The following is a 26,124-nucleotide window of genomic DNA, read 5'->3' on the forward strand; positions in this document are numbered from 1 at the left end:
TGTGTGTGTGCATATATGTGTGTGTGCATATATGTGTGTGTATGCATATATATGTGTATGCATATATGTGTGTATGCATATATGTGTGTATGCATATATGTGTGTATGCATATATGTGTGTATGCATATATGTGTGTATGCATATATGTGTGTATGCATATATGTGTGTATGCATATATGTGTGTATGCATATATGTGTGTATGCATATATATGTGTGTATGCATATATGTGTGTATGCATATATGTGTGTATGCATATATGTGTGTGCATATATATGTGTGTGCATATATATGTGTGTATGCATATATATGTGTATGCATATATGTGTGTATGCATATATATGTGTGTATGATTATATATGTGTGTATGCATATATGTGTGTATGCATATATGTGTGTATGCATATATGTGTGTATGCATATATGTGTGTATGCATATATATGTGTATATGCATATATATGTGTCTATGTATATATATGTGTGTATGCATATATATGTGTATGCATATATGTGTATGTGTGTATGCATATATATGTGTGTGTGTATGCATATATATGTGTGTATGCATATATATGTGTGTATGCATATATATGTGTGTATGCATATATATGTGTGTGTATGCATATGTGTGTGTGTATGCATATATGTGTGTGTGTATGCATATATGTGTATGTGTGTATGCATATATGTGTATGTGTGTATGCATATATATGTGTATGTGTATGCATATATATGTGTATGTGTGTATGCATATATGTGTGTGTGTATGCATATATATGTGTATATGTGTGTATGCATATATGTGTGTGTGTATGCATATATATGTGTGTGTATGCATATATATGTGTGTGTATGCATATATATGTGTGTGTATGCATATATATGTGTGTGTGTGTATGCATATATATGTGTGTGTATGCATATATATGTGTATGTGTGTATGCATATATATGTGTATGTGTGTATGCATATATATGTGTATGTGTGTATGCATATATATGTGTATGTGTGTATGCATATATATGTGTATGTGTGTATGCATATATATGTGTATGTGTGTATGCATATATGTGTGTATGCGTGTATGCATATATGTGTGTATGCATATATATGTATGTGTATGCATATATGTGTGTATGCATATATATGTGTGTGTATGCATATATATGTGTGTGTGTATGCATATATATGTGTGTGTGTATGCATATATATGTGTGTATGCATATATATGTGTGTGTATGCATATATATGTGTATGTGTATGCATATATATGTGTATGTGTATGCATATATATGTGTATGTGTGTATGCATATATATGTGTATGTGTGTATGCATATATATGTGTGTGTATGCATATATGTGTGTGTATATGCATATATATGTGTGTGTGTATGCATATATATGTATGTGTGTATGCATATATATGTGTATGTGTGTATGCATATATATGTGTATGTGTGTATGCATATATATGTGTATGTGTGTATGCATATATATGTGTGTGTATATGCATATATATGTGTGTGTATGCATATATATGTATGTGTGTATGCATATATATGTGTATGTGTGTATGCATATATATGTGTATGTGTGTATGCATATATATGTGTATGTGTGTATGCATATATATGTGTATGTGTGTATGCATATATATGTGTGTGTATGCATATATGTGTGTGTGTATGCATATATGTGTGTGTGTATGCATATATATGTGTATGTGTATGCATATATATGTGTATGTGTGTATGCATATATATGTGTATGTGTGTATGCATATATATGTGTGTGTATGCATATATATGTGTGTATGCATATATGTGTGTATGCATATATGTGTGTATGCATATATATGTGTGTATGCATATATATGTGTATGTGTATGCATATATGTGTATGCATATATATGTGTATGTGTGTATGCATATATATGTGTATGCATATATATGTGTATGCATATATATGTGTATGCATATATATGTGTATGTGTGTATGCATATATGTGTGTATGCATATATGTGTGTGTATGCATATATGTGTGTGTGTGTATGCATATATATGTGTGTGTGTATGCATATATATGTGTGTGTGTATGCATATATATGTGTGTGTATGCATATATGTGTGTGTATGCATATATGTGTGTGTATGCATATATATGTGTGTGTATGCATATATATGTGTATGTGTGTATGCATATATATGTGTGTATGTGTGTATGCATATATATGTGTGTATGTGTGTATGCATATATATGTGTGTATGCATATATCTGAAAGAAACACATTAGTGTTAGATTCCTTACCTTAGAATATCCCCAGGCGTCAGTCTGGATCCGGAAACTTTTGCGTAGCAGTACCCTTGCGCGTCTGTAGGCGTCGTCTGCAGGCGTCTCCTGCGGCTCCGCGTCCGTCGTTGGCGTCGTGCGCCGTGATGACGTCGCTGGAGTATATAGACGCCGCATCCGCGCGCTGACGTCAGTTCTTCTTTTTTCCGCGCCAGTGGACGCAGATCTGAAGAGCGGTACCCGGTCTTTTGACCAAGTTATTACTAGTATTTTCTATCTTTGTGCCTGGTAAGGATGCCCGGTTTCAAGCATTGTGACGGGTGTGACCGCACGATGTCGGTCACAGACCATCACCGACTCTGTCTCCGGTGCCTGGGCCCCGACCACGATGTCGACGCCTGCGTCGATTGCCGGGCTCTGACTAGCAAAGCTAGGCGGAAGCGGTCCCGCAAGCTGCTCGAGCTCCGGGTGTCGGCCCCGCGTCTAGAGCCGTCCCCCGGCCGGAGGTCCAGGGAGCGTTCGAGGGAGCGGTCGCGGAGCCGCTCCGGAAGTCGACATCACTCGTCGGGTTCGTCAGGTAAGAGACACAAGAAGTCGGGGCGTCGTCATCGTACCCCCGACTCCCCCCGTCGCTCGCGCAATGCGGCCGGGGGTTCGGGTGACCCCAACCCCGCGGCTCCGCGAGAGTCGCCGGCGCGGCCTGCCCCATACCCTCAGGTCCCTGGGCAAGGTGCGACGCCTGAGGAGATAGAGGCGTTCCTCATGGCCATGAGGGCCCTCTCTTCTCCGGCGGGTTCCACGGCGCCTACGGGCCCAGTGAACCCGTCCGGAGGCCCTAGCGGTTCAGCTGACCCTACCTCGACGCCGTTGGATGCTCCGACACCGGCGCCGCCGGCGGCGCCGACCCCGGCGCCGCTAGGGCCTTCGGGATCGGCGCCGGATGGACGTCCATCCAATCCGACGCCGCTTCCATCGGGGTTACCCCCGACGCCGCCCCCGCGCGACGCCGGTTCCTCGGTGCCGGCTTCGGGCGGCACCGGGGCTCCGGCTCCGGGCGGCGCCGTCCCCATACCCTCACCGAATCCGGACGCGGAGTCGGACCGGCGTCGCCTGACGCCGGGTTCGACGCCGATGGGGCCTGTTGACCCCGTGGAGCCGGTCTACATGGTTGACACCGACTATGGTGATGATGTAGAGTACGGTGAGGGCTGGGAGGGGTCTGAAGACCCTCTGTCACGCGAGTGTCAGTATGACATGGACTGGACAGGTGATTTGGGGGACGCCAGTGGATTAGATGACTCTCCTAACCCTGGCTTTGTCTCTCCTCCTTCCGTGGCATCGGAGGAGGGAGCTGCCTATTCAGTGGTGTTGATGAGGGCTGCCAAGGCCTTAAACCTTGAGCTCCCCGTCGCGGCCGTGAGGCCTAACATCCTCACTGAGGTCTTCAAACCGCGGTCATGCCCACAGGAGCCTCTGCTGCTGTTTAACGAAGCCTTGTCAGACGTTCTGTTGGGCACTTGGTCCAGGCCCTCTTCAGGTGCGCCTGTTGATCGGAACGTGGCCAGACGCCACCGTCCTTGTCCGGACGACCCCAAGTTCCTGTCCACCCACCCCACCCCTGAGAGTCTGGTGATCCAGGCCTCTACCTCCCAGTCCGCATTCCCGTCGGCCCCGCCCGATCGGGAATCCAAGAGGTATGACCAATATGGCAAGAAGGTCTTCTCGTCCCTGAGCTTAGGACTGCGGTCTTGCAACACCGCTTGCCTCTTGGGCCGCTACACCCACTCTGTGTGGGATACGGTCGCGGAGCTGCTGCCAGAATGCCCCATGGAGGTGCGGGCAAAGCTCGGCAAAGCTGTCGCTGAGGGCCGAGATGCAGCTAGGTATTCAATTCGATGTGGCCTTGATACGACCGACTCGCTAGGCAGAGCGATGTCCACGACGGTGGCGATTCGTCGCCACGCCTGGTTGAGATCCGCCAACTTCTCGGCAGATGTCCAGAATACTTTATTGGACATGCCGTTCGATGGCTGTCATCTGTTTGGTGACAAGGTGGACCACGCGCTGGAACGCTTCAAGGACTCCAGGGTCACGGCCAAGTCCTTGGGTCTCTCGACCCAGCGCCAGCAAACTGGTTCGTTTCGCTCCTTTCGTGGCCAAGGAAGGGGCGTCCCCACACGTGCTGCCAGCCACGCGCCGCAACAATCTTATCAATGCGGTGGCGGCCGTGGAAACCGCCGTGGAGGCGGTCGGGGTCAGAGGCGGGGTCAGGCCACATCCCCCCCCGCAGCATCTGCCTCAAAATCCTCCTAGTCCGTGCTTTCAGGCCCACGTGACGCCAGTGGGTGGCAGGGTTCGCCATCACCACGCCCGCTGGCGCATGATCACATCGGACAGGTGGGTGCTGCAAATCGTCCGAAGGGGCTACTCCCTCCCCTTCGAGACGACTCCTCCAGCCATGCCACCGCAGAACCACCGTGTGTCGGGGGACCACTTGCAACTTCTGCAGGAGGAAGTTACGGCCCTCTTGGCCAAGGGGGCCATCGAGCGCGTTCCTGGGCCAGAAGTAGGGCGTGGTTGTTATTCCCACTACTTTCTGGTACCCAAGAAGGACAAAGGGGGCCTACGTCCTATCTTGGATCTAAGGAACGTCAACGGCTTCCTCCGGAAGGAGAAGTTCAAGATGTTGACGTTAGCTCAGGTCTTGGCTGCTCTAGACCCGCAAGACTGGATGGTAGCGTTGGACTTGCAGGATGCGTATTTTCACATCCCCATCCTGCCGGCCCACCGGCGTTACCTGCGGTTCACGGTAGGCCAGGAACACTTTCAGTTTATCGTGCTCCCCTTCGGCCTTACCAGCGCCCCACGGGTGTTCACAAAGGTGTTGGCGGTGGTCGCAGCCCATCTGCGCAGGTTAGGGGTTTCAGTCTTCCCCTACCTAGACGACTGGTTGTTGAAGGCGGGCTCGCCCCAGACAGTCGTCCACCACCTCCAGATGACGGCAGACCTCTTGCACGGCCTGGGGTTCTCCATCAATGTGCCGAAATCACACCTGTGTCCCTCTCAAAAGCTCCTTTTCATCGGAGCGGTTCTGGACTCGGCGCAGTTTCGGGTCTATCCTCCGGAACGGCGGATCCGGGATATTCAGGCGTTGATTCCCGTCTTTCAGCCGCTATCCCGGGTTTCGGTCAGGTTGACGCTGCGGCTGCTGGGGCTGATGGCTTCCTGCATCCTTCTGGTGCATCACGCCCGGTGGCGGATGCGGGCTCTGCAGTGGGACCTGAAGTTTCAGTGGGCCCAGCATCAGGGCAACTTGTCCGACCACGTCTTGATCTCGGAGGGCACTGCGAGACAACTGCAGTGGTGGCTTACGGACCGCGATTGGGTCAGGGGCAAGTCCCTCTCCCTTCCCCAACCGGAGCACGTTGTCGTGACGGACGCGTCCCTCCAGGGCTGGGGAGGCCACTTGGGAGAGGCGGAGATCAGAGGCATCTGGTCTCCGGTGAAGTCCCGGCTCCATATCAACCTGTTGGAGCTGCGGGCGATTCGTCTAGCACTGAAGGCATTCCTCCCCTTTGTCAACGGGAGTGTGGTGCAGGTGTTCACGGACAACACCACCGCCATGTGGTACTGCAACAAACAAGGCGGGGTGGGCGCGTGGACCCTTTGCCAGGAGGCTCTGCGCCTCTGGCAGTGGCTGGAACGTCAGGGTGTGACTTTGACGGTTCAACACCTGGCAGGTTCTCTGAACGCCAGGGCGGACGAACTCAGCCGTCGGTGCTCGATGGATCACGAATGGCGTCTGAACTCGGACGTGGCGCAAGGTCTCTTTCGGCAATGGGGAGAGCCTTGGTTAGATCTATTCGCCACAGAAGAGAACGCGCAATGTCATCAGTTCTGCGCGTTGGAGTTTCCAAGACGGCACTCGCACGGCGACGCCTTTCGGCGCGAGTGGAGTTGCGGTCTGTTATACGCCTTTCCGCCTATACCACTTCTGCCCAGAGTGCTGAAGAAGATCAAGCGCGACCGGGCCCAAGTTATCCTTGTGGCGCCGGACTGGGCTCGAAGGTACTGGTATCCCGAGCTACTCAGCATGTCAGTCGGTCCCCCGATCCGCCTGCCCCTTCAGGAGGACCTTCTGTCGCAGCAACAGGGGACGGTCCTCCACCCGAACCTGTCCAGTCTCCACCTCCATGCTTGGAGATTGAGCGGCGGCAGTTGAGGCCATTTGACTTGCCTCCTGAAGTCTGTAATGTAATTCTGGCAGCCAGGCGTCCCTCCACGAAATCGGTATACGCCTGTCGGTGGAACAAGTTTGTGGCATGGTGCACAGCAAAGGCTGTGGATCCCCTTTCTGCCCCTCTCTCCGAGGTTCTTCTGTTCCTTCTCTCTCTTGCCCAGCAGGGCTCTGCTCTGGGCACTATCAAGGGCTACCTTTCTGCCCTTTCAGCCTTTCTTAGGCTTCCTGATCAGCCTTCTTTGTTCAAGTCCCCGATTGTCACGAGATTCTTGAAGGGCATCACACACATGTATCCACCTGTTCCGTTTGTGATGCCTCAGTGGGACTTGAACCTGGTTCTAACCTTTTTGATGTGTGCTCCCTTTGAGCCCCTTCATTCTTGCCCTCTTCGTCTCCTGACTTTAAAGACGGCTTTCCTGGTTGCCATCACCTCTGCCAGGAGGGTGAGTGAGCTCCAGGCTCTTTCTGTCAAACCTCCTTTCTTGTCCATCCATCCTGACAAGGTGGTTCTGAGGACTAGACCTTCTTTCCTGCCCAAAGTAGTTTCTGCTTTTCACATCGGGCAGTCCATCACCCTCCCTTCCTTCTTCCCGCCTCCGCATCCTTCAAAGGATGAAGAGCGGCTCCACCGTCTGGACCCAAAACGTGCGCTTTCATTTTACATGGATCGCACACGCCAGTTCTGGGTGGATGACCAACTGTTTGTTGGCTACGTGGGTGCGAAGAAGGGACGGGCGGTACACAAACGGACCATCTCTCGGTGGGTCGTTCTCTGCATCAAAGCGTGCTACTCTTTGGCTCGGAAGGAGCCTCCTGTTGGGCTGAGGGCCCATTCCACTCGGGCCACGGCGGCTACTACTGCCCTGGGTCGGGGAGTCCCCTTGCAGGACATTTGCCAAGCGGCTACGTGGGCCTCGCTGCACACATTTGCGAGGCACTACTGCCTGGACAGTCAAGTCCGGAGGGATGGCTTCTTTGGCCGTTCTGTCCTCCAGGACTTTCTGGTGTAGGAGTGTATTGGTTCGCAGACCCACCACCGGGGTTGGTATTGCTGGGGTATCTATTCTAAGGTAAGGAATCTAACACTAACGTGTTTCTTTCAGATGAACAAGTTACTTACCTTCGGTAACGATATATCTGTAAGAAACATTAGTTAGTGTTAGATTCCTTACCGAACCCACCCATCCTCCCCGTTCTGCGAACTGATACCTAGGGTTAAGGACATCCCTTTCAGGGCCCTAGTTTCAAAAGGCACCAGTGTTGGTTCTCTCATGGCTCTGCATCTTCTGGCGCGGAAAAGCTGTGTACAAAGAACTGACGTCAGCGCGCGGAGGCGGCGTCTATATACTCCAGCGACGTCATCACGGCGCACGACGCCAACGACGGACGCGGAGCCGCAGGAGACGCCTGCAGACGACGCCTACCGACGCGCAAGGGTACTGCTACGCAAAAGTTTCCGGATCCAGACTGACGCCTGGGGATATTCTAAGGTAAGGAATCTAACACTAACTAATGTTTCTTACAGATATATCGTTACCGAAGGTAAGTAACTTGTTCATATGGGTGTATGTGTGTATGCATATATATGGGTGTATGCATATATATGTGTATATACTAGAAGTCCGTTCCGACGTTGTCCGAGTATAAATTGCTGCCGGCCAGTTCTATATTGTTTTGTAGGATTTCGTTTTGATAGCATTTCTCATCTGTGACAGGCCTGTAAAACGCTCAGATTCACAGTGCACTGCTGATGCACTTAAGAGTTCGCGTTCAGTAGTGTGTGAACTAGAGTTTCCCTACTTTATTTTTCCTTGCAATATTATATAGCACGAACTCGACAATATGGCATGAGCACAATTTACATTGCAGAAGAACACATTCATTTGTGGTAGGCACGGGGAGACAAAGCGATTTGCCTGGAATCACAGGATGTTGAGCTGATGCTGAGATTCGAACGTAGCTCCCCAGCTCTAAAGTTCGCAATTCTAGAACTTGTGGCAGGAGGTGTGTCTAAAAGTGTATGTCGGTGCTGGCCATAAATGAGAGAGATCTGTGCATATTTTAAATGGGTGGTGAAAGTATGTTGCTGGAGATGTAGGCCGCCGTGCCACCAATGTACTTACCGGAGGAGGGTAAACACCCATTATTCTGCAACTTTCTTTCCGCATACCATCACTCCGCATACTTTCATTACGAAAGTACCATGACGCCGCAATGCCATTATAACGCATGGCATTACACTTTATATGCTTTTACCACGCATACATTTACAACTAAATTCGTTGTGAATGCATGAAGGGTAAAAGCATGTTTTTTTTATGTTTGGATAAGGTAAGTATGGGTATAGGGGTATATGTTTTGGGGTATTTTAAGGGTTCAGAAATAGTTTTGGGTTATGGGGTACAGGGGTATTTTTAGGGTTCAGGGCTAGGTTTGGGGGGGTATAAGGGTATTTTTAGGGTTCAGGGCTAGGTATAGGGGTATTTTTAGGGTTCAGGGCTAGGTTTGGGGGTACAGGTGTATTTTTAGGGTTCAGGGCTAGGTTTGGGTTTTGGGGTACAGGGGTATTTTAAGGGTTCAGGGCTAGGCTTGGGGGTACAGGGGTATTTTAGGGTTCAGGGGTAGGTTTGGGTTTTGGGGTACAGGGGTATTTTAAGGGTTCAGGGCTAGGTTTGGGGGTACAGGGGTATTTTAGGGTTCAGGGGTAGGTTTGGGTTTTGGGGTGCAGTGGTATTTTTAGGGTTCAGGGATAGGTTTGGGTTTTGGGGTACAGGGGTATTTTTAGGGTTCAGGGGTAGGTTTGGGTTTTCGGGTACAGGGTATATTTATAGGGTTGAGATGGGATAGTGTTTAAGGGTGTTGGGGTATTTTAAGGAGTAAGGGTGGGTTATGATTATGGGGTGCAGGGGTATTTAAAGGGAGCAGGGTGGGATTAGCACACAATGAGACATGGCATGAAGGGCGGAACGTACCACACGCCCCCAGTGTTTGTCACGCCCACAGCACAACGCAGACACGCCCACAAGGAACTACTTTGCTGGCACGGTTCTTTTACCTGTTAAATGTATATGGTGGGCGTCTGCATAGCCTATGTCCTGCTGCTGCAACTGTCCTTTCCAACGCTGTATTGTGTGTTGTGATTGGTGCTGTGGTTCCTGCGATTACCCGCCTCAAAGGTTTGGGCTCTCTTTATTATATTAGTATAGATATATATGTGTGTGTGTGTGTATGTATATATATATATATGTGTGTGTGTATATATATGTGTATATATGTGTGTATATATGTGTGTATATATATGTGTATATATATGCGTATATATATGCAACAGCTGCAGCCTCCCAGAGCTCCGTTTCACACGACCATGGAAAACCACACAAATCCAGCGTAATTGAAGGCACAAAGGTTTATTTAAAAGCTGAGCCTAACAAAATCTGACGCGTTTCGGGCATCCGCCCTTGCTCACAGACGTACGTGTATATATATATATATATATATATATATATATATATATATATGTATGTGTATATATATATATATATATATATATATATATATATGTGTGTGTGTATATGTATATATATATATGTATATGTGTGTTGGAATCTTGATTGGAGGGCACTCAGTTTGATAGAGCAGTGTGTAACTGTAAAAAGTGTTTCTACTTTTTGTGTTAAAAACACTTTAGCATGTATTATTCACCTGGAAATGATTTCCATTTGGATCAACTAACATAGAATAAAGCTGATTAATATTCAGTGGCAATAAAATTGGGTGGCTGTGAATGCTTACACGATCCAGTGACAAACCTTAAAAGGTGAAATAATCAGTTTTCTGTCTTTATGCTATTGTGATAGTTTTTTTCTTCTTTTCTGCCATTCATGACGTCATGGTATTCAGGTATCATTGTTTATATTACTTTTTGAAGAAAGTCAACAGTTGATTACAAGAATCACAAGTCAGACATTGATAATTTGTTTTGTTTGCAGGTACAAAGTCTCAGGGAGATAATTGCACAGATTATGATCTCAGTGCAGGGACCACATCAATGAACACCCAGCGGCTGCTGCGAGCCTTGAAACTGAACAAGCCTGTTCTGCTGGAGGGTTCTCCTGGTGTGGGCAAGACCAGCCTTGTGGCTGCTTTAGCCAAGTCTTCAGGAAACAAGCTTGTTCGCATCAACCTCTCTGAGCAAACGGTATACTGAATTTGCCATTGTTTGTTCCATAACTTATTTTTCCCCTCTAGACCCGATTGATGGTTGAAAAAAGTAACCTAGAATGCGATTCTGTAGATATTGTGTTTTAGTGTGGGCAAAAAAGGACTGAAGATTTTTAATCATTTGAAGATTTGTCGCAGGAATTTGTTTGTCCCAGAAAATATTTATTTTACTATTATTCTTTAACGTGGGTGTGTACCAAATCCACTTTTGGGGGAGAAAAATAAGAGATGTGAACTGATAATCTACAGGAACAATGGACGTAACATTAATTGTGACTGAGAGTTTGTATTTCTTATTTCTGTACATGACGCTTTCCAACTCTTTATTTCTTAGCCATTTTCTAGTACGTCTTCTTCTATCTGTTAACCTGCTTCACTGGCTTTGTAACCACTAAATAATTTCCAACTGTTCTGCCAACCTCGCCCTGACATTTGACATAAAATGAATATTGTCCTATAAAATAAGGCATACTATTCTCTTTAAAAAAAAAGGCTATTAGTAATAAAAGCTTGTAAAACACCAAAGTGCCAATTGCAAAGCAAATGTGAGGAACTTACATTGACAAATGTTGTCCTCACACACAAACTACTGACCTTTCTTGTTTCTGAGACACCAGCTCTGAAAAAATCTCCACTTCAAGACCAAATGTACCATCTTTAAACATGTCTGTGAGTAAAGGCTTTCCCTCTGTGTTGAGACGGTTGGACACTGTCCCCTTTTCAGCCTCTTTTTTGTTTCTAGAGCATCATTTTTCAATGTCTCACTAAATATCAATTCTCAACACTTCCCTCAAGTATCTCCAGGATGAATGAAATGCTCTCGATAACTAATTGAATTTTACAACCTGCCTCTGTCTAAAGTATCCTGGAATCTAATGTTATGATCAATTCTTAACAAATTGTCCTATTTGACCCCCCATCAGCAAGAAAACCCTTTTCTGGCATGGAGGTGTGCAACGGCAATTTGCCATCCTCTGAATTGCGAATAATATAAGTATTGTTATTTTTGTGGAAACCGGCCTCCAAATTAGCATCCTCAGCTTGGTAAAAAAAACTCTCTAATTGCATTAACAATAAAGACCAGCTTGCTGTTGAACCTTAGTCTCATAACGCTGTGAATCAGTCCTCCAAAAGAGGTGTGTCCAATTCTCGGTTTGTATTTACAAGGAAACAGGCCACTAAACCAAGCCTCTGAAACAAACATTGTCCGCATGAACTTTTGCCTGTAGCCTGATTTCTTGTCATGGGCCGCAGAATTACATTAAAGCTTATGCTAGCATATTTATTTTTCTAGTTCAGGTTTAGGATCAGTTTTCAATCTCATCAAACACTCTATCAAGTTTCCTTTCATCTCACTTCAGCTGCTTTCTCATCTTGGACCTGGTCTCTGCAACAATCTCTAGCCACCTTTCTTTCTATGTGTGGGGTAAAACTTTTGATTTGGCCATGCTTCCACAACCCCAACTTCAGCTGGGATTTCTTAATTTCATTTAGGTCTTGTTTTTCCCAGGTTGTAACGTCTAAATGTGAAGTTCTATCAACAAACTTATTCTTCTCCTTGTGAATCTTCACAGGTGCCCGACTGGATCCAGAAACTCTTGGAGTAGCCCCCACGACAAGTGGTGCAGTCATCCTGTATTGCAACTCTGCCCCGCATCAAGATATAATACCATGGGGTTCTATAAAGTTGTAGCCCATGAGCAATGAAGTCATATCCTCTTTTTCCTCACCCAAAGACACGACTCTGATGCACCGTTCCTACTGATTTTGGTGTTTCACCAAATTCACAAGTACTTAACTTGTGGCAGTGTGCAGCGAAGTCACTCCCAACACTACCCATTTCAATTCATATGCTGTGTTAATCTGGTGCATGGGAGCCAAGCATGACTATGATGCACAGTATGTGTTGCTTGATGGCTTTGCATCATTTATTAGAAGAAGCAAGGCCAGTCTGGGTCATGCTCATTCGGTAGGTCTGAGGTGAAGCCCAAAAACAAGTAAAGGAAGAAGCACAAGAAGTGAAGTCAAACTTCTCAATGTCGGGATGCTCTTGTTCCTGGGGTAGGTTATCTTATGTTAACTGTTTGAGCGATGGAGTTGCAAATGTCCTCTGGTAATGAAAGCAACCCCTTATACCATGTACCAAAGGCTGTGTCTGTAACAGACCAAGAACCAAATAGCATTCAGTGGGAGCAACACCACACTGGGAGAAGAAAATACTCTTTGCTCCAACTCTAATTCTTTTTCACTTTATCCAGTAAGGAGGTAGGTGTCTGCTATAGCTTGTGAAACAACAAGCATTCAGTGGAAGCAACACCAAACTGGCAAAAGAAAATTCTTTTGCCCCCTAGAAATGCTTCTTTGGTCTTTATCCATTGTGGAGGAAGGAACATAATTCCAGGTTACATTACTAATGGAGGCCTGTACTACATATTACAAGTGTTTCAGTGTTGGATATTGTGTTAAAAATGTTGGTCCACCTGTTGGTGGCCTGTGAATCCTTGCGTGGGCGATTCACTGCTGAAACTGAATGTTGGTTTGATCAAGTAGCCCCGATCGAGTAAGTCAGGGCATCAATGAAAGGCAACAGAAGCTCAGACGAAAAAGATTAAGGTTGCAAACTCTCCATGAGAGGATAAGTCTTAGTCTCAGAGATGAGTGGTAAATTAAGACGTCTGTCGCTCTCTGAACCACTTCTGCAAAGGAGGCTGCTTCCTCCTTGGGATTTCCAACATAATTTATCCATTCTTTGGATAGTGAGGTGTTGGAAAACGACTGGTTCCATGCTGAAAGCCTTATATGGTGCAGGAATCAAACTCAAAACATATTCTCCATCCTCTGTAAATAATGTTGTCAAGACAGACGGACTGGAAGGAAACTCTCTTCATTCCCATCATTTAGTTTAGTAACTGTACCTCAACATTCGTTCCACTCTAGCAGACCATGGCGCTCGATACGAGGCTGGTGGCAGATAAGGAGCTAGTGTCACCAAAATCATAGCCAGCACTGACTAATGACTAGAAAAAGGGGACTGAGACATAAAGGTGAAGGAATGCTCAGCTCCATTGGCAGAGCGAGTTCTCCTCATTCACAGTCCGTACGTGGTGGTGGTGAAGAATATTCCAGCTGAAGTACAAGTGGAAGCATTGGTGCATCCATTAGACTGGGAGAAGCCCAAGAGAGAGCTGGAATCAGTTCAAAAATCTGCAGAATGGATTTTAAAGGCTGTAACCTGCAGTAGAGTAAGGTGGACCGGAGAACTCTGAGCACATTGACTCCAAGTACAAGGTCAGAGTTGGACATCGAAGACCTAGTCAATTAGTTCCTATTATGAAGAAATTAGGGGCAAATCCTCTAGCCCTTACAAACCATTGTCCCATTTAATTGCTCCCCTTCTTAGCCAAAGTCTTGGAAGCCCATGTTGCTAATTGCCTCTGCTCCTTTATTGAATAGTCCCCCTCGATCCTTGGCACGGGCAGCTCCCCCGTCTGGGGCCGAGCTGGCGCCACAAGTGGCCACTCCGTCACCGCCTGCCGCCGGATCAGGCGCCGATGGTGGCCTCCACGGAACCGCGCCGGGCTCTCGATTAGTCTCCTGAAGTCCCTTCGTCTCTGGAGGTCGGTCATCTGTGGATGCATTCCTCCCTGGAGACGGAGCGCCGTGTAGTTGCCTTTACGCCGGCATCTTCTAGGGCAGGCTCTTCGCCATACTCGCGGCCAAAATCTTTGAACCCTTCTTTCCCTGGCTCCTGGCTGGCTTCTCCACCGGCATTTTTTCCTTCCCCTGAGACCCCTCTGGTCACTCATTCCTCGGTGGATCCTCCTCTATGCCGGTGCTGGCCTCTTGCCCCTGGAATTGGGAAAGGGCGGCTTAGTCACCTACGGAGGAATTGCTTACACCTCCGCTGCGTCCTACTCAGGCCAGTGTTGCCTTTGTTTGGACTATTTCCACGGCTGCTGGTATTCTGAGGATGGGTGAACCTGTCACTCCATTTCCTGCAGACAATCTCTTGGAGATTCTCCACCAGGGCTCTGGTGAACGGGAGTTGTTCCTTCCTTTTTAGGTCTCACTCCATGATTCTCTTATGGGGCCTTGGCTTCCCCCTGCCACCGGCGATCCGCAGCCTCAGGCACTATTGCACCGCCATCGTTCTGCTCCGCATGACCGGGTCTGTCTTTCTTTCCACCCTTCTACTCAAGGCGCTCTACTGCATGCTACCCTTCCGTGTTTGTCTGTGGTGGTGTTCCCTCCGTCTCAGGAGGCCCGGTGGTTAGTTTCATGGGGAAGCAATGTCTTCGCTTCTTCCAGTGCTGCCTTGAGGGAGCTTAACACTTTGTGTGTGTTGACCAGGGCTTCTTCTAGCCTGTGGACTCGGTGGATTCCCTTCTTTCTCATGTCTCTCATGAGGGTGCCCGTGCTGATCTGCCCATGTGTGGAATGGTAAAGAGTTGACCACTTATATTCTTCGTGCGGCTTTCGATGTTGTCGATGCTATTGGCCGGAACTATGGCCACTTCTGTGGCTCTCCGTCGCCATGCTTGGCTACGCGATGCTGTTTTCCTCGAACATATTAGGGAGCGTCTTGTTGACCTCCCTTTTGACGGGGTCTTGCTGTTTTAATGCTCTTGCAGACTCAGCCATCCTGCGTCTTCTTGTGGGGCTTTGTCCTCCTCCTCCTCAGTAGGTGGTTTGTTGATCCTCCGGATCTTAGTGGGAGATGTTATTCCATTGCTCCTGGAATATGCTGCTGGTGCGTTTCTTGGACGGCTGCGGCGTGGGGCAGTGTTCTGCCTCTGGTTTGCAGTTGGCCTGGTCCTCTGTCTGGTGTCCAGAAGGGTTATTTCCTGTGCTGACTACTTCGTTCGTCCTATTTATTCTCCTCTTGTTTGCCGGCTGGTTGCTGGTTAGCACCTGGCGGCGTCTGCCGGTTCTTCTGGTCCACGGTCAAGGGCCTTGGAATGAGGCCTGGCGCCCCTGCTTCTGGTTTTTCGGGAGCTTATGAGACTATATTTTTCTCTTTCACCCGCCTTACTACTGAGTCTCTGTTTGGTTCGATTGTGATGAGTTCGGCCACCCACTTCACCCTGTGTGTTCCTGGTGGAGGGCTCTTGCCTTCGTTTCGGCTCTTCTCCTTTGAGTCTCCGGGTTGCTCTTCTCTCTTGGCCTCCTTTTTGCGTAGTCTGTACCTGGGGCTTTCGGTGGAGGTCCCTGGTACATTGACTGCTGTTATCTTTTCCTATTGCCTGTTCCTGGGCCTTCCCTTGGAGGTCCCTGGTACATTGGCTAATGGTCTCTTTTCGTGATGCCCCCCCCCCCCCCCTCCCCCCTTTGAAAAAGTTACATTGGCTCCTGGTAGTCGAACGCAGTGCTTTCAAGTTGGGATGCCTCATCTCGAAAGCGCTTCATGGCAATTGCCCAGAATTTGCATCTATTTGGGTCCAGGGATATATCCCCACTCGGGATCTTAGGTCTTCCCAACTAAATCTCTTGGCTACTCTTTCGTGTAAACACAAGAAATTGGGGGGGGGGGGGGGGGGACCAAGATTTGAATGAATCACTTAGTGGCAGGGACCTCCTAGACCCCAGCCCCAAGAAACCGTGTGATGTACACGCGCTTTAGATGTATTTTTCAACATAACAGACAGTTCACGATTGTCAGGATGCTGCAAAGTATGTTCTACATTGTGGACTGGACGTTACGGATTCTTATACATGTGCAATGGACATCAGAATCCTTATTAAACAATAAGCCTGGATGTGTTCCACTGGATTCTCAGGTAGGTCCAGTATTTCTCAATAGACATGCCATTCGGTGGATCTAGGCTCTTTGACAAGAAGGCTGATGCAGCCTTACTAAAACTTAATGGCAGCAGAGCTGTGGCCCTCTTACTGTGGTTACTTTTGCCTCCTCGACAATTTCGTCAGTAATACAGGAAGTTCAGAGGATAGTGAGCAGTCCTGCATATCTCCACCAAAAATCCTCTCTACTGGCACAGCAGTCCTCAGACTTTTTACGTTGGGTGAGGTAAATCAGGTTCCAAAGGATGAGGCCAATGGCAACATCAACACTCATCTTCATCTTCTCATGCGGGCCCTGGTCTTTTACTTCTTTAGTTCGCCCTCCAGTCTCATGTTGAGATCAGTAGTTGGCAGAATTTAGCATTGCCTACTGTTAGAAATGGGATTTCTGGTTGGCTGAGGCTTGCGTCACAGCCAGGCAGAAACCACCACTCTAGTTAGGGCGAGTTAAACTCCAAAGATAACCCCTGCTCACCCACTTGGCAACGTGACACGAGCAGTAAGGCTGATCCCGGAGGCAATGTGTAAAGCATTTGCACACGCACCCACCAGCAACAGCATCCCAGGCCCCCAACAAAAGGAACTCCCCACAAGGTTATATCAAAACTATCCTTTGTATTTTCACAACACATCAGAATAATAATCACAGGATGTACATTGTGCCAACTGTCACAGGCAATATTTACAAGGGATTATGTACACCTGACAGGGCCACATGGACCACTGTCAGGATCATCACAAAGTGAACTTGATAAAGGTGTACTAAAACACACAAGTAAAATAGGTCATATAACGTACAGTCAGTAAACACTGATAATCACTGCACTTGCAACAGTCTGTGCAATGAAATCCATCATACACAGTACCCCATCAATCTAACTACATTAGACCCTCACCACCTAAGTAAAATCTTACACTAGGGGCGTAAATCACACAGGGAAGTATAATTTCCCTAACATAAACCTAAACAGGTAAAACAACCTCCTATGTCTACATCATATCCAGAGGCATCAAACACAGGGTGCGCAAAACATACTACACACAGTACATTTCCTAACACCCAAAGCATTAGCACATAAATCACATCAAGGTCTAGGTTGCGCTACTGCGCCAAAACCTAAACGTTGCAGCTGGCACTACTTGCTGGGCAGCTGAGAAAAATGAACAGGGCCTAAACACTGCAGCTGGCACTAAGTGCTGCGCAGCTGTGGAAGGCCAAGGTAGGGGCGAAGGAGTGCGATTTACTCCTGAGTCCAAAGACATTTCCCTAGAAAGAAAAACCTAAACGGTGCAGCTGCCCACTAAGTGCTGGGCAGCTGGGAAACTGAGCCTGGCACCAGCGTTCCTCCTGGCACTCCTCTGGGCTCTAATAAACAGTGCCCAAAAACAACGTATGAGCCTCGTGGGCTCTGAAACAACACAGGTTGGATCCATCTAGGCTCTGGGGCAACGGTGGGACCTGGAACTGTCACTGGGCCTCTCTGGCCCTTCAAGAACTAATTACCCTCAATCGGTGGAGCGGCTCGCTGGCAGATGGCTGCTGCTCTAACTTGGTGCCTCGCTCCGGCACCACCAACACCGCCTGCCCCCCTCGGGGAGCGGGAATGACACCACTTCCCCCTGCTGAGCCCTACTCACCTGGCTGTTCTTAGAGGCGGGACTCCAGGCGATCAGCGCGGAGGGGCAAGCACCGGCAATGTGCCTCGCGCCTCATCCGCAAAGCGAAAGGCTGCCCTCCTTCACCCGGGCCCCCTCTCGGGACCCGGGACTTCTTCAATGGGGGCCGTATGCGGGGCTCTCCCTTACGTCCGGGGGCCCCGCCTTCTCAGGCGCCAAGTCTTCACCCGCTCCCCTATCTCGGGACCGGGACTTATGCAAAGGAGCCCGCAAGGCTCTCCCTGTCTCTTTCCGGCTGCCGGGGCGTGCGCGGGACTTACTCTCTGGAACCGGAAGTCCCGCCCGCCGCCAGGTAGATGGCTGCCTGACTTCCTGTACGGCCGCGCGGGCCGCGACAGTGAATTCAGTCGCAATGAGGGGTAGGCTCCTTTGAGTTAATTATTAAATGAAACTGAAAACGCAGGGTGGGCACCTGCGCACGGGGCAGTAACAAATATGCAGGCTGAATGCAGGGTGGCACCTGCAAGTAATTAAATAAGCGGGCTGGGCACCCGCAGTGCAACCATAAATACGGGCAACAAAACGGCAGGAATGCTTCCCCCCGAGGGAAAACGACAGCGCTCTGCCCATACATGAAGGATAAAGCGCCCACAAGGCGCTGGGGGCACAGCAACTACAAAGGCCCCAAAGAAGGACCCCCCTAAAGCAAAAAGGGGTCCCAGAGGTCCTGGGCATCAGGAGGGGCAATGCAGGGCCCAGGGGCCAGCACACAGGGCACTCCAGCAAGGAGACAGCCCCCATGGTGGTCCCTCCTGGGCCCCACTAGCAGCAATCCCCCTCCTGTTAGGATCCAAGCCAGAACTCCAGGCATCCAGGGGCTGGGCAGGGCCCAGGGAGGCAAGGCTTCCCCTGGGCCCCAGCAGCAGCACGCCCATGGTAGATTCAAGTCAGGAACAAGAACATTTTACATGAGGTCACTATACACAGAAATCCTTTGTTGTCAAAGGTGTAGGCAAGGGGCGAACCAAATGCAACTGGTTCTTGAGCACTTTGTTTTGCTCAGCCCCTCTCCCTATTCACAGGACAGGCCAGGGACATCAGACACACCACAGCGGGTGGAGCCAGCATTGTGGAGGGAAGGCCCAGCCCTATTCAGGTCCTAGGTGCACTTCTCCCTCCCATTAACATGCAGATCTCTCCATTCACCACCGGGGCAGACCTATCCTGACTCCTGGAGCCAGGCACACCAGCCAGCTCCAGCCAGACAGACAGACCATTCACATTAACTGCACAGACATGCCAACTTTTAGAAGTGGCACTTACACACTAGACACAATAAATCCACGCACATCATTGCGCAGCATTTAATCACACGAGTCCGCACATACCAAACTCGACCCTGCACTCCCCACCCATCAGGAACTACCATAAACAGACACACCCCCCATGCATTCCTATGGTAGGGCAGGCCAATCTCACCCACGCACTCAGAGAGCTCATGCACTTTACACTGGGACACAGTGTCAAAGTGTGCAGAGACCAGAAATCACTATAATTATGTAACATTAAAAGGCCAAATGTTCAGGGGTGAACCTGCCAAAAGGGCCAAGTCCAACACCTACCTTGCTGGCAATTCATTGCACTAGATCAAGATCTGCTTCAAATTATTAGTTATTTATCCCCTTCAGTTTGTAGACACCTCACCACATCCCCCCAGATTGATCATAGGTGTCTCCAGAGCATGCCACGTTTCTGCCAAATGAAGTGATGATGTTTCTAATCTAACGGCTGAAATAGGGCTGAGATGTTACTCCCAGAACATTCTTACTAATTATCCTATCTATGGGTTCCTGACCCTAGAATATCATTCATATGCCAGACTGGATCAGGAGAATGTTGTAGCAGTGCTCCTGTGTGCCAATAGGTTTTGTTGTGCTGCTCACCGCTGATTCAATACCTCCTCAGAAGTGACAGAGCACAGCTGCATATTACAGTGACCCCTGCACACTGTTGGCAGTTTCTTTTTGTATTCCAATGTGGAGCCGGTGCTCCACTCCCAGCTTTGTCAATTCTGTACCAACTATACATTTTGGCCACAGTGTGATGGAAAACAGTCTCCCCACTGAAAACTACAGTGTTCAAGCTGTGCCACGAATACAGGAAGCAGATAATGGTCATAGATCTGCCTCAGCTCCAAACACGACTCAAAGTTGTGTGATAGGAAAAGGCATGAGGGTTTGAAGAAGTAAGTCACACTCGTTTGAAGTCTCCAGCCACAGAATCAGTTCCTCAGTTGGTCCTGATTCACCAGAATTTCCTGAATTTGTAGATCCTGCAGCAGATCAAGGCCTTCAGAGAGGCCGTGCTGCAAATATTTAGTGTGTTTTCATATACAACTAAGTAACCACATCATCAACTTCCACCTACTCGATGACTGCCAATCCGGCTTCAGACCGGGACATAGCACTGAAACCACCATGCTCCACATTGTCTATGATGCTCTTCAAGCCCTGGACCAAAACAAAACTTGTCTCCTAATCCTCCTTGATCTATCCTCAGCCTTCAACATTGTCAACCACGAGATGCTACTCGAACGCCTCAAACTTAGGATGGGTTTAGATGGCACTGTACTTGCTTGGTTTTGCTCCTACCTCCAAAACCGATCTCAAAGATTCCTAATCAATGGTGAACTCTCCTCCTCCTCCGTGGTCACGGTGGGAGTCCCTCAAGGTTCAACGTTGTCCCCCACACTTTTTAATCTCTATTTGGAACCCCTGGCCGAAATCCTTCGCAATGCAAATATCTCCCTCCATATGTACTCTGATGATACTCAGATCTACATAAAAATCTCATCTCTTGCAGAGATCCTCACCCTGAACGATGCCTTGAATCTGACCGTCCGATGGCTCGCTTCAAACCAACTCAAGCTCAATGCTAATAAAACGGAGTTCCCCCTAATCTCTCCGCCCAAGAGCAGCTCTGAGATACAGACTTGGACCAGAGCTATCACAGCCTTAAACTGTTCCCCCACTATTGTGGACTCTGCCAAATCACTGGGCATCACCTTGGATTACAACCTAAACATGAGAAAACACAACGCAATGGACAAATCTGCCAGATTCCACCTGAGCTACCTATGGAAACTGAAACCCTTTCTAGCCGCTCACGACCTAAAACTAGCAGTCCAATCGTTAGTTATCTCTCGGCTGGAATACGGTTGCTCCACCCTCTCCGGTTTACCCAAGGTCACTCTGGCACCCTTAAAAGCCTGCCTCAACGCAGCCGCCAGACTACTCGCTGGCTCTAGAAAATTCGATCACATCACCCCTCACCTGAAAGCGTTGAACTGGCTTCCCCTAGAGGCGAGGATTCACTTCAAGATGGCATGCATCACGCACAAGGCCTTACACTCCAACTCCCGGGCGTATCTAGCATAGAAACTTGTGATATCCGGAGGGAGCAGAAACTCACGATCGGCAAATACCTTCCTACTCCGGCCTGCACGTTTTATGAAAACAAAACCTACAACCGGGCTTTCACCGGGACCGCTCCAAGAATATGGAACTCCTTCCTGCCGGACATCAGAAGTATCCACTCCCTGGCACACTTCAAAAAAGAGGCTAAATCCTTCCTCATGGGTAAATTCCTTGGCTAACCCGCTCCACAGCCACCGAGAGACTTAATACCCTTGTGATATCCTGCTCTATTGTATGTTCCTTTACTCTGTAAAGTACACTGTGGTATAGTATTCCTTTCCTGTCAGTCCCTTAACGAAAAGCATTTCCTGCAACCTCCTCCCTAATGCACAACCTTCTTTTCTGAAAACTGTTCCTATGTTCAGCTTTCGCCCCCTCCCTCCTTTACACACTCCCCTTTGACCCCCTGCCTACCTTTGACCCTTGACTCTGTATAACCCTCTGATAACCGTCTTTGTTACATTACGCTATGAACCTGTAAAGCGCTCTGATACCCTCACAGGTCAAGTTCGCGCTCTATAAAACACTAAAATAAAATAATAAGTACTTCCTTGATAGACCTGTCTGGTGAGATGTACACTTTGCCTGCTCAGTTCTACAAGAGTTTTTATTTTATTCTGAGCCCACTCAACAGGCCCTCCACCTTGATGAGATAATGCTTTTGTATCTATTTTAACTTGATGAATCTGCTGTAAGAAGTAGCTATCAGAAGAAAAAGTTACCTTCCTTTGGTAATGCTTTTTCTGTTAAATCCACTATCTAATCGCAGATTCCTCACTGCCCTCCCACGTTCCTGCTCTTTGGAGTGGCCACTTTTATATTTCGAAAAATGTTCCAAGTTAGTACTCCGCACACTGTTACCAATAATTGTTCGCACTCTTTCTCTGAGGGTGTGGAAATGGAAGAGACAGGAAACAGACATCTGTGCATGTGAGTGGTGCTTAAAAACATCTTCGTTCTGTCACTTCCAAGGCTGTATGAAGTGAGCATGGAACCTGTAATGCCTCCTGTCTATGTGTAGGGCGCCTGCTATAAACTTCTCCGGATACAGTCTGGTGCCTCAGGATTATTTTGAGGTAAGGAATCAGAAACCAGAAAGAGCTTTATCAAAGATAAACAATTTATTCTTCTGGTTCTCAAGAATGACGGGGGATTTATACTGATTCTAGACCTCATACTTCTGAATGTTTACTCAAAAAGGAAACCTTCGAAATTACTCTTTGTTGGAACCTAATGATGTCAGGTCACCTAGGGTAGCCTGGCCTAGGCAAGGCAATCGTGATCTAAGGCACATGTGTAAAGGTTGCAAACCACCCCGCAGTAATTCAATGCAATTTCACTCAAAAATGACGCTACACCAATCTTTGTGTAAAAATATGAGCTGTTTTATAAAAATATTCTCTGCTCTCTTGTCTTTAGAAGATACAGTTCAACACATTACATTCAAACAGTAGAATTATAAATGTCTTCACAGTTGCCAAGATATGTCACTATTCAACTTCCCTGCTTAACAACACAACACTTTGATCTCTAAGAAGCAGTGTCTGCACTCCTCTGAATTTAGTTAGACTTGGCTTCTCTGTTTGAGCTTAACACATTCCAAGGAATATTTTCTTGGTTTAGATCCTTCACAGGTACAGACTAGCATAGACAGCTTCTCAACTCTAACTTTTCCTCCTTCTGCCTGTAAATAGGGCTATCCAGCAACTTTAGACACTTCTGACAGTTATTTCAAGAATCTAAATCAACCTTCAACTGTTAGCCCAGGGTTTCACAGAGAAAGTGCGACCATCCTTCCTCAAACACAGACTGTTATCTAGAGCCAACTCCTTATAGGCCTGGGTAAATGAGGGCAGCTTAGTCGCTGTTCTTAAGTTCTCCCCACTCCAAGCTTTTTGGGAGAGTCTCCACTCTAACCAGTTCCAAATGGGATGCTGATTACTTCCGTTGCTTCCCCTCCCTCTCCTCACCTATTTCATTCACTGGCCGGCTTTAGCCGGTGGGAGGGCTCCGCTAACAGGAGGGTTCAGTCTTCTTCCTCAGATACCACGGGCCTCAGAGCCGCCGGTGGTAGGGAGGACTTCGCCCACGTCCTCGGACGGCCGCTCCTCCAGTTGAACTACAGCGGAAAAGTACACCTCAGTCTACTTCGGCGCTTCCCCTCACCTCACCTTTGTGTGGGCTGACGGAAGCACTACTCTTCCTGTCCTGCGCAGGAGTCGCGCAATGACGCCACCTCTCTCTTCAGTGCTGGCGCCACAGGCTGCTTCTCCCCAAGGACACTCCTACCAGTCCAGCCTCCGCTGCGCCGGTGCCAGGGAGAGACGCTTCTCTCTCTCTTCCGCGCAGAAGTGGAACCAGAACACCACTGCTCGGCGGCTTCCCCGAGCCTCTCTGCCACCAAAAGCCGATGAACTGCTTGAAGAGGAACACAGGAGGCACTCGGCAGGGACGTGGTAGTCTCCCTCGGCGCCCGCTAGAAGTTGACCTTATGGGGGTAAGGAGTGAGTCAGGAGTCGGGTTGCTTGGTGGCTCTATCCCGGTTGACGTTTTCTGGAGCTGGATTACTCCCTTGAAGAACCCCAGTTGGATCTGACCCACTCGCGGGGATATGCCAGAGGAGGGAGGAATGAAAAGGGGAAGGGGGTCGATTGGAAGGGCTAGTTGGTCCTTCCCTTTTCCTTCACTGTCCAGTGGATGGGGCCTCACTCCTTACAAGCTCCCTCACCCACTCTTCCTTCTGAGACCAGATGAAACCGGTGCCCAGGGTCTCCAGGATCTTCCCCAGCAGGGTCAGGTCAGCAACTACAAGGGGAGAAGGGTGGTGCAACAGTAAGGAGCGTCCCTACACTGGGAGGTCAACCCTCTGATGGTCCTACCCTCGCCTTATGCTACAGCCTTAACTCCAGCTAGCCTCCTCTGGAAAGACAAAATGGTCGCCCAGCATTCCGCCTTTTATAGGCTGACCCTCAGAGGTCCAGAAGGGACCAGAAGGTTCTGGAATGCCCTACACTATCCTATGGGTCAGTTCCAGGTATGACAGCTGTGACAGTTGGTAGCCACCATTTTGTGACTCCAAGGGAATTCCTGTCAAGAAAGGCATTTAGGCCTGAGGGGAAAAACTATGATGGTGAAAAAGCACGTATCCCCCAGACCAACACCATAAAAATTTAGTGGACACCAAAATAAAACAAAGGCATGAGGGGCAAAAAGGGGACAAAATAAATAATAAATTGGAGGGACTACGCAAAAGGCCAGACAGGTCTAACACGCGTCCCCCCAGCTGAAAGTGGGGAGAACTACCCAACCCCTTGGGAGTCCTCTTCACTAAGGCGGAAATACCTAGAGAGACCGTCTGCATTGGCGTGGTCTACTCCGGGCCGATGTTCCACCCGGAAGTCCATTCCCTGTAGGGAGATGGACCATCTCAACAGCTTGGGATTCTCCCCCTTCATCTGCATTAGCCAACGAAGGGGTCGGTGGTCAGTCTGAACCAGGAAGTGCGAGCCAAACGGGTATGGCCGCAGCTTCTTCAGAGCCCACACCACCGCAAAAGCTTCCCTCTCAATTGCACTCCACTTCTGTTCCCGGGGAAGCAGTCTCCTGGATAGGAAGACTACAGGCTGATCCAGGCCCTCCTCATTCAGTTGCGATAACACTGCCCCAATGCCATGTTCCGATGCATCTGTCTGGACAATGAACTCCTTGGAGAAGTCTGGGGCCCTCAGGACCGGTGCCGCACACATTGCCTGCTTCAGTTTTTCAAAAGCTTGCTGACAAGCTTCCGTCCAAACTACCCGTCGAGGTTGTTTCTTTGAGGTGAGCTCTGTGAGGGGCGCTACAATAGTGCCATACCCCTTCACAAAGCGACGGTAGTAGCCTGTGAGGCCCAGGAAAGCTCGGACCTCAGTCTGTCTCTCGGGGGGTTCCCAGGCCATGATTGCCTCAATCTTTGCCTGCAGGGGCTGCACTGTCCCCCTACCCACAAAGTGTCGAAGGTACACAACCGACCCCTGCCCAATCTGACATTTGCTGGCCTTGATTGTCAATCCAGCTTGTTTCAGGGCCTGGAGAACTGCTTGCAAATGTTGCAAATGGTCCTCCCAACTGCTACTGAAGACAGCAATGTCATCCAGATAAGCAGCGGAGAAACCCTCCATTCCGGAGAGGACCTGATTCACCAGCCGCTGAAAAGTGGCAGAGGCATTCTTGAGCCCAAAGGGCATCACGCATAATTGGAAGTGTCCCTCAGGCGTGGAGAAGGCTGACCTTTCCTTTGCTCCATCTGTCAAGGAGATCTGCCAGTACCCTGAAGTGAGGTCAAAGGTACTGAGATATAGGGCAGCTCCTAGCCGGTCAATTAATTCATCCGCCCTAGGGATCGGATGGGCATCAGTTTTTGTAGCTGAGTTCAGTCCCCGGTAATCCACACAGAACCTCAGTTCTGGCGTGGTGCCTGGTGGAGCGGCTTTTGGCACT

At 48.6% G+C, this 26,124-nt stretch overlaps 1 protein-coding gene across 1 annotated transcript in view; it reads left to right on the forward strand.

Annotated features, from left to right (window-relative positions):
- The window catches only part of MDN1 (midasin AAA ATPase 1), a 2,142,100-nt gene that overhangs the window by 599,863 nt on the left and 1,516,113 nt on the right, over window positions 1-26,124 (forward strand). The window contains exon 36 of the mRNA XM_086926648.1: window positions 10,522-10,730. Within this exon, the coding sequence (XP_086782774.1) occupies window positions 10,522-10,730 (209 nt within the window). The remainder of the gene's footprint in view (window positions 1-10,521; window positions 10,731-26,124) is intronic.

The sequence above is a fragment of the Lissotriton vulgaris genome, chromosome 6, assembly GCF_964263255.1.
Source record: "Lissotriton vulgaris chromosome 6, aLisVul1.2, whole genome shotgun sequence".
In the NCBI taxonomy this organism is placed as follows: Eukaryota; Metazoa; Chordata; class Amphibia; order Caudata; family Salamandridae; genus Lissotriton; species Lissotriton vulgaris.